The sequence below is a fragment of the Saccopteryx bilineata genome, chromosome 6 (assembly GCF_036850765.1).
Source record: "Saccopteryx bilineata isolate mSacBil1 chromosome 6, mSacBil1_pri_phased_curated, whole genome shotgun sequence".
NCBI lineage: Eukaryota > Metazoa > Chordata > Mammalia > Chiroptera > Emballonuridae > Saccopteryx > Saccopteryx bilineata.
The window spans coordinates 129,974,313-129,983,223 of NC_089495.1; the positions used below are offsets into that span (position 1 = coordinate 129,974,313).

An 8,911-nucleotide genomic window follows, 5' to 3' on the forward strand; every position below is an offset into this window, starting at 1 on the left:
CGCCACTGGGAAGCCCCTGGTGTGTGGAGGAGGGGGCTGGAGGTCAGCCAGGGCTCCAAGAGCTCTGGCAGAACTGTGTGGGGACGGTGCGTACCAGCCTCTGGCCTGGCTTGCTTTCCCATGCCATACTGGAGGAGGAGGAGAAAGTATAAATGCCCCAAAGGGAAATCTTCCCTGGAAGGCAGGTCACCAGAGAAGCCGGGCTGTTACCCCAAGGGGAGGGTTTCAGTAAGACCACTGCCTGGTCCCATTCCCATGCAGGTAGCCTCCACCTGGGGGGGCGGGTGTGGCGCAGGCAGGAAGGGGACACACGCGTCACACTCACCTGTGTCCTTACCAGTGCCCAGGGGTGTCACACTCACCCGTGTCCTTACCAGTGCCCACGGGGCGTCACACTCACCCGTGTCCTTACCAGTGCCCACGGGCATCACACTCACCCGTGTCCTTACCAGTGCCCAGGGGCGTCACACTCACCCGTGTCCTTACCAGTGCCCACGGGCAGGCGCACTGACTCCCTGGGACACTGGGACAGCTTCTGCCTGAGCCCGTGTTCCCTCCGCCAGGCGCTGACACCGACCTCACGCACACTCACACGTCTCCCGCTCACCGGGCGATGTTAACATCTCATTATCTTTGTTACTGTAATTACATTATCCGCTGCTTTATGCAGAATTATCCTCCGAGGACTAATTGATGGCTCCATGTTTAATTCATTAATCATTAGCATCAAATTCGACAATTACAGTGCACACTGATTGTGGGATTGCAGGCGTAATGAGGGGAGAATTAACAAAGAAAAGGGAGAGCACGCTTCCTCCCTGGGGTTTTGGGTTGAGGGCTTGGGGAGGACGGTGGGCCTGTGATCTCTGGGTGCAGTGGGGATGTGGGGGTCAGATTTAGGACCTGGGAGGGGTTGGGAGCAGGAGAAGGAGAAGCAAGGTGTTGGGGAAGTTAGGAACTGAGCGGTGTCCTGCCCCTGAGAAAGGCTATTTGCAGGGACCTAGGCCCAAGCGAGAGGGGGGCAGGCCTTGGGAGATAAGTGTTGCCGAGAAGGGACTGGGAACAGGGTGGACTGGCTGCAGTCTCAGCGCCACGTTGCATGTTAGTGAGCACCTACTGTGTGCTCTGTCTTGCTTGGGTGTGGTGACAGATACAAGAGAGACACAAAACTTGCCCTCTAGCTTGGTATCATGCTGTCCCGATGTGTGGCTTGCTCCTTGACCTTCTGGTGGCTTCAGCTCAGTGCTTCCTGTCCCTAAGCTTCCAGGACTCAGCCTGTGCGCTCACACGGCTCGGGTGCGGCCCCATGTCTGCTGCCTGTGTGCTTGCGGGGCTGGGGTGCCGCCCCGTGGTTGCCGCTTGCTCTCTCCAGCGTTGTGCAGCGTGCGGGCCGTCTCTGCTTCCTTACCAACCTCCAGGTCCTTGGCTTTCTATCAGTCACCTGGAGCCTGGCCTGCCTGTCCTGAGACCTCCCACGGCCACTGCCTTCTGGCCTCCACCGGCCGCACTGCCTTAGGTGGGCTGAGGGGGGAGGGCAGCACTGGCCCTAAAGTGTTATTGGGCTCTGAGGTCCTGTGGCTGTCCCCACAGGGTCCCCACTAGGGGCCGTGTGCCTAGCCAGGGGGCAGGAGAGTCTGGAGGGCCCGACCCTGCCCTTCCCAGGCCGGCACTCCTGCAGCCTTTGGCCCCCTTGGGTTTGCCATCCTTCCCTGATGGGAAACGAAAGATTAATTTTCTCCAGCCCAACGGGATAATTACTAATACTAATTAGACATAATTACTTGAATTTGATACACTTATTTCTCATCAGAATGGCAGCAAGGCCAAGGCAAAGCAAACAGCATGTGCTGAGTGGAATGTGGGTGCAGGCGCTGGCCAGAAGGGAGAGGGGCTATGCGAGGGTGGGGGTGCTGGCACCACTACCCTCCCACACTTTCGGGTTCCAGGGAAGGGACAGAGGTGTGTGCCTTCTTGTGCATAGGGGGGCAGGTGGGACCAGTCACCTCCTAAGACCTGGAGGCCCTGGGTCAGGCCTCAGGGTCTCTAATGGGCCTGGTTCAGGACCTGCTACCCAAGCCCCCTTCTCTCCCACGCTACCCTGTTGTCAGGAGAGCCCTCCCAGTCTGACCCTTACCCCTCACCCGCCAGGTGCCCCCATCTCGGCCAGCAGCCCCGCCTGGGCTGGCCCGCAACCCGAGGGGCTGCACCAGCGTTCCTGCTCCATGTCCAGCGCTGACCAGTGGAGTGAGGCCGCTGCCCTGCCCCCAGGTACGCAGGGCCGGCCCAGGGCCAGGAAAGCAGTGGGGCAGGGACCCTGGCCTGGGTGGCTGTGTGGACAGTGTAGTCCCTGGCCTGGGGAGCGGCCCCATGGGACCTGTGGGGACTCTAACCCTTCTCCAGCCTCCACTTGTGCTGCGGCCCCCCGCCCTCAGGAGTGCCAGTGCTAGAGACCCCTGTCTGTCGCCCACTGTCCCCTGGCAGCGCTGGTGGTGACTCCCACCCTATCAGCCCCCTGTGCAGCGGCTCATCAGCCTCCTCTTGGGGGGGGGTATCTGAGGCTCGGGGCTTTAAACACGTTTTGAAGGCAGTGACTCACCTGCAGGGAGAGGGGGTCCCACAGACGGGATCCAGAGAGTTGTCCAGAAAGGTAGTGTCCCCACCCTGCCATCTCAGATAGGTTGAGCCCCCTCCAAAACCTCCGGCACCTTCTCTCCCCCTCCCACCCTCTTTCCGGCTCTTCATTTTCTCCCCCTTGTCCACTTTGGTATCTTCCTCGCATTTCAACTCTTCCTTCCCCTTGTTCCTTCTCCCTGCTCCTTCAGTGTGCATGTGTGCGTGCACATTCCCCCTTACTCTCACCTGTACTCTAGTCCTTAGGACACAGACCCTGTGCAGTTCTGAAGGCTGAGGAAGGTGGTGCAGCTCAGCCCCCCTTCCTAAGTGAGGGGCTAAGAGGAAGGAGACCCCAGGGGACCAGAAGGTGGGCTTCGGCCCTACACTGCCCCCACCCCCGCTGAGCAGTAGTGCCCCTACTTGCCTCCAAAGGCCTCTCCCAGGGTCTCCCAGTCCGGGCTGGCCCCCAGCCTAAGCTCCAACCCAGAAGTCACCCGGTGCTCACGGCACAGGGACTTCACCCAGCTCCTGACCCAAGTCCCAGCCCCCTGGGGAACTGAGTGTGTGGGACCTGAGAATGGGAGCCAGGGCCCTTCCAGGGTCCCCATCCCCAAGGTCTGTGCTGGCCTCGGGTTGGCCCCTCCCTGCAGTCTGAGAGGGGGAGGTAGGGAGGGCAGGAGCGTGTCTGCCTCTAATGAAGTTTGACATTTAGTGGCGAGCGCCGGGCGGGGTGTGGGAGACGGGAGCTTGATTAGCGCGCTCTAATTGACAGTAATTAGGCAGCTCCCTGATTGTTTCTAATTCTGCTATTAATCGTGAGGAGCGGGGAGTGTGATTGAGGATAAATTTGGTGCGGAGCCGGGGCTCCAGCTCCCCATGAGTTCCTTGGGCCGCCTTCCACACTGCAGGCTGCAGAGGCCCGAAACCCCCTCGCCCCCTCCTCCAGAGGCGGGCAGGCTCCTGCAGGCTGGGTTGGTTGGGCAGGTGCCTGCCTAGGGTGGCTCCCCGGGGGCGCTAGGCCCCACCCTCCTTGCCACCTACACATCTCCACCTCTCCCCTCCCAGCCAGTGGCCCAGCTGAGGTGCTCAGTTCCAGCCCCAAGCTGGAGCCTCCCCCATCTCCCCACTCCAACCGGAAGAAGCACCGGAGGAAAAAGAGCACCGGGACCCCCCGACCAGACGGCCCCAGCAGTGCTGTGGAAGGTTAGGGGGACCCGGAGGGAAACCGGGCCTAGGAGGTGGGCAGGGGAACTTGGGGATAGTGCCCTAAAGGTATTAGGTGAAGCGCTTTTAGTAATGAGTCCTGGTTAAAATAGTTGGACTCCTTCCAGTGATCTAGACCTAGTTAGTATCTCAGAAGAGCTTTCTTCTGCCTAACCTGACCCCTTTCTGTGACAATGTGAGCTTGCCTCTCTCTTTCTAATGGAAGGGAAGGATCACAGGCAACTACTGCAATGGCTCTTCCAAGACTTGCAGAGCAGGACCTGTTTTCTGTGTCTCTTGTATCACTCACGGGGTTTAATGAGTGCTGGGCACACACTAGGTGCTTAATATGCGTGTGCTGATGGACTGTCTCTCCTTGGTCACCTGCAGCTAAGGGGTCCCAGCCCCTCCTTTTTCCGTCACAGGCCCTCTAGCATAACCTTTGGCCCCTGATCGCTCCGCCTCTCTGGTTTCTCCTAACGGGTCTTCAAGGTGTCCCTCTGCTCAGGCATTGCACTCTCTGACATGGACACCTGGTTTGTCACTTTTGTCCTGATTGTCCAGGCTGGGGTGTGGGTAGGAGAGTGGAGACCACCTCCATGGGAAAGAGCCCCCCTTTCTTAGTCACTCTCTGATACAGTGATGCTCAGTGTTCCTGGGGAACCAGTGGTGAGGAAAGGCCATGTTGGGAGAAGGTGAGTTGAGCGTGAGTGTAGGGAGAAGGGCCAGTGCCGGTGTTTTCCTGGGAAGGCAGTTTTTTTAAGGGAGGACTTCCAGGGAATGTTAGTGTCATTGAGGTGAGAGGCTGCCCTGGACAGAACACGTGGCTCAGGCCATTGCTTTGGGCTTAGCCTTGGGCCTCCAACAGGTACCAGAGCTGTCTCTCGGTGCTTACACCACATTCTCACTGCTCATGAGGGAGTCTCCACCCATGGGGCGGTGACCTGGGAATGAGGTTCATGTGGCTGTCTTAGGTGGGGCAGAACTTAGACCAGGTGGACCGCATCGCTTGGGGTCGCAGTCTAGCCCACAGTGCTGTCACTGCAGGTGTCCTGGGATCCCGATCTGCTCATACATCCTAGTTCTGGAGAAAGCCTTTCTCCCCATCCACTTGCCCTCTCTGCCTGTCTATGCCAGGGTAGTGGGGGAGGGGCCCCGCTCCCAGGAGCCCCACGCTAACGCCGTCAGGAATATTGGGTTTAATGAGCTGCAAAATGAGGCGGCTGCAGCTGACATGTACGGATGGTGCCCACACCTGCCTCCCCCAACACTGCCTCCTCGTACCCATCGCTCCTTCCTTCCCAGCTGCCCAGCCCTCCTCCAGGGAGCACCCCGATTCCCAGAGCCCTGCTGGCAGGGCCAGAGATGACGCATGTTCCCATGCAGGCCCCACAGGTGGTCAGGGAGGGAGGGCTGAGGCCCCACATCACTCCTGCAAGTGTGCTCCTTCCCCCCTTGCAGGCCGCCCTGGAGAGCGGGGCCCTGGAAGCAGGTGGTGGCTGGGAGAGAAGGCGGGCTGCAGGGTGCTGTGCCTGCCAGGTGCCTGCCTTGCCAGTGGTAAACGCTCTGTCCCCCACAGAGGCGGAGGAGTCCTTTGAATTCGTGGTGGTTTCCCTCACCGGGCAGACGTGGCACTTCGAGGCCTCGACTGCAGAGGAGCGGGAGCTGTGGGTGCAGAGCGTGCAGGCCCAGATCCTGGCGAGCCTGCAGGGCTGCCGCAGTGCCAAGGACAAGGTGGGCCCGGCAGCCTGGACGGGGTGGGACCCGAAGGTGACCTCGTGACTGACCAGCCACCCCTGTCCCTCCCGCTGTGCCAGACTCGACTAGGGAACCAGAACACAGCCCTGGCTGTGCAGGCCGTGCGCACTGTGCGGGGGAACAGCTTCTGCATTGACTGCGATGCCCCCAGTGAGTGACGGGCCGAGGGCAGGGCTGGGGTGGCCCGGGCAGCTCAGAGAATGTGGCACATGCTCCACAGAGAGAGCCTGACAAGAGGCTTCCTGGGGGCCCAGGAGATGGGCAGGGAGGAGGACTGCGCTGGCAGCTGCCATGGCTTCACCATGCGTCTTCTCCGTACCTAGATCCAGACTGGGCCAGCCTGAACCTGGGGGCCCTGATGTGCATTGAGTGCTCCGGGACCCACCGGCATCTGGGGGCGCACTTGTCCCGGGTCCGTTCCCTTGACCTCGATGACTGGCCACCGGAGCTGCTGGCCGTCATGACTGCCATGGGCAATGCCCTGGCCAACAGCGTCTGGGAGGGGGCTCTGGATGGCTATGCCAAGCCCGGGCCTGATGCCTGCAGGTGCGTGGACAGACCCTAATGCTGACCAGGAAGGGAGGGGATGGCAGTGCTCCTATGCGGGGAAGACTGAGGATGGTGTCTGTGCCAGAAAGGTTAAAAGCAGCAGTTGCCGCGCTTGGCAGTTGGTCCCTTGGGGTCCCCTCCCCCTCCCTGCCTGTCACTCAGACGCCTCACAACAACAGACCCTTTCTGAGTCTTATCACAGGTCAGGGGCCAGCAGCCAGCGCATGCGCAGGGCCCTATCTACGCCGCAGCATGAAGGCCGGAGCCTGCGCTCCGAGATGGGGAGAATGGGTGGCAGATAGGGCCTTGCCGAGCCCCCCACCCTTTTGTGCTAGCAGGGCCCGATAAGCAGCCACACGAGCCCACCTTGAGGGCTTCCTGTCCTTGAGGCCCCTACATCCCCACTGCCCCGAGGGGCCCCCTTCAGCGTTCCTTCCTTTCAGCTTCTTCCACGGCCCCTCGGCGTGCCTGCCTTCCCTCAGGCTTCTCCCATCATCCTTCCTCGTCCTCCTGGGTGGGGGCCACCCCTGACCACCCTCCCTCACTCGTGCCTCGGTGGGCCTGTGCTTCCAGAGAGGAGAAGGAGCGCTGGATACGTGCCAAGTACGAGCAGAAGCTCTTCCTGGCCCCGCTGCCAAGCTCAGACGTGCCGCTGGGCCAGCAGCTGCTGCGGGCCGTGGTGGAGGACGACCTGCGGCTGCTGGTGACGCTCCTGGCCCACGGCTCCAAGGAGGAGGTGAACGAGACCTATGGGGACGGGGATGGGCGCACGGCTCTGCACCTGTCCAGCGCCATGGCCAATGTCGTCTTCACACAGCTGCTCATCTGGGTGAGGCCCGGGCTCCCCTGCCCTGCCAGCCTTTTCCTCCCAGCGCCCATCTTTCCTGCCCCATCATGTCAGCCGTGACAGTGTGCTTTCCTCTGCAGTACGGAGTGGACGTGAGGAGCCGGGACGCCCGGGGCCTGACTCCACTAGCCTACGCTCGCCGGGCCGGCAGCCAGGAGTGTGCGGACATCCTGATCCAGCATGGCTGCCCCGGGGAGGGCTGTGGCCTGACACCTGCCCCCAGCAGAGAGCCTACCAACGGCACCAACGCCTCTACTGAGCTGCACCGCAGCCCGAGCCTCCTCTAAAGCCCAGGAAGAGGGCTGAGGGGCCAGTACTCCGTAACCTGGGGACCCTCCTGCCTCCAAGCACTAGGGGAAACAAGGACACAGAGACTGAGGTGCAGGGACGTGCAGAAAGGAGGAGGAGAGAACTGCCCAGAGGGGAGCTGCTCAGGTGTGGCAGAGAGGGGGGTGCAAGTACTTGGCTTCCATCCCTGCAGTGCTACTGGGAGGGGACAGGACCCTTTGGAGGTGCCTGTGAGGAGAGGGGAGCAGGACCTCTCCCTCCTCCAGATTCCGACCTTTCTGTGCCATCCCCTGCCAACCTGCACCCCCACATGGAGCCTGGCTAGAGCACAGGTTGGGGTGTTGGACGAAGGGGTGATCTGTGAGTCCCGTGTAAATTTGTACATTGGAATATTTATGTTTCTGTACAGACTTAGTGTGTGTGTGTGATGAGCCAATAAACCTGTGTGGCCTCATCACCCCTCTTCTGTCTCTGCCCTCCTCAGGGGTCCCTCCCCTCTGCCCTGGCCTCTGACTTTGACTCGCTCAGCTCTGGGGCTGCTCCCTCCCTCCCCATGGTGAGCCTGAGGCCCCGTGGCCTCCCCTCAGCCCTGTCCTGTTGGGGTGCAGCTGAGTCTGGCAGGGAGTCTGGGTGGGAGGCAATGTAGACCCTCGGATCTTCCTGCCACCCTCTGTTCCCACCCCCAGAACTTTTCCTGCTAGCCTTCAGTCCCATTCTACCCAGTAACTGCCGTGCCAGTCCTGGCCAGGGTTACTCAAAGGGGGCATAAGCACTGTCCCCTTCTGAAGAGCCTGGGAACCAGCCCCAACAGCCAGGTCTGCAGTGTGGCGTGCGAGTCCGTGCTCAGGCAAGTGCTCTGGAGGGCGGGACTTCTCCCTGGACTTGTGCCTACCTAGGCTTTGTTTGCTTCTTTTTAAAAGAATTTTCATGAGTTTATTTAAGCCACACTGACAATGGCTAGGAAGCAAAGTCTCAACAGGTTGAGCATTTTCTCAAATACTCCCTAAGCTTTGCTTCTGGGGGGAGCGCTGAGGGCAGGAGGGTTCCCCTTGATGCCCACCATTTGCCAAGCTGGGGCAGACCCCAGAGCCTCTGCCTCTCCCTCTGTTCCTTCACTATGCTGGAAAGACCATCTCGGGGAAACCCCCCTGTACCTTTTCTTGAAGGATGACAACTTGCTAAGTTAGGGTCCCTAACGTACACTAATGCTGTTTAATTTGCTCACAGAACTCCAACCCAGTCTCATTCCTGTCTCCGTAGCTTCCCCCACTGTACCTACCCTTCCAGAAACATCAAATTCTTCCCTGCCTCCTCCACATTGCAGTGGGCCCTCTCAACCAATGTCACTATATAACAGGAGGATTTAGTGTCACAAGCTTTGTAAATGCTGTGGTGGGGAAGAGAGACCACAACACTGTAAGGGACAACTGGAGACGCATCTCCTACTCCAGGCCTGTGTCCAGGATACTGAATGGGGAGAGGGGCATTAGGCTGCTGTGTCCTCTGCATAAACCAAGACTAATGAGCTTGCAGGTGATGACAGTGAGCCCTGTCCCTAACAAACTGCTAACCTCTACCCACTCAGGACCTGGGCACACCGAACCTCAACTAGGGCTAAGTACCTCATTTTCTCTTGTGACACAAGTGGGAGTC

At 60.1% G+C, this 8,911-nt stretch overlaps 1 protein-coding gene across 5 annotated transcripts in view; it reads left to right on the plus strand.

Moving 5' to 3' along the window:
• The window catches only part of AGAP3 (ArfGAP with GTPase domain, ankyrin repeat and PH domain 3), a 47,371-nt gene extending 39,644 nt beyond the window's left edge, over positions 1–7,727 (plus strand). The window contains exons 12-18 of one of the 5 annotated variants that reach the window (XM_066237928.1): positions 2,149–2,268; positions 3,679–3,816; positions 5,396–5,550; positions 5,634–5,724; positions 5,898–6,120; positions 6,697–6,952; positions 7,051–7,725. In XM_066237928.1, the coding sequence (XP_066094025.1) occupies positions 2,149–2,268; positions 3,679–3,816; positions 5,396–5,550; positions 5,634–5,724; positions 5,898–6,120; positions 6,697–6,952; positions 7,051–7,257 (1,190 nt within the window). In that variant the 3' untranslated portion in view covers positions 7,258–7,725. Of the gene's footprint in view, positions 1–2,148; positions 2,269–3,678; positions 3,817–5,395; positions 5,551–5,633; positions 5,725–5,897; positions 6,121–6,696; positions 6,953–7,050 lie in introns of all 5 variants that reach the window. The other 4 variants (XM_066237925.1, XM_066237926.1, XM_066237929.1 and 1 more) reach the window with 4 other exon arrangements.
• The last annotated feature ends 1,184 nt before the right edge of the window (positions 7,728–8,911 follow it).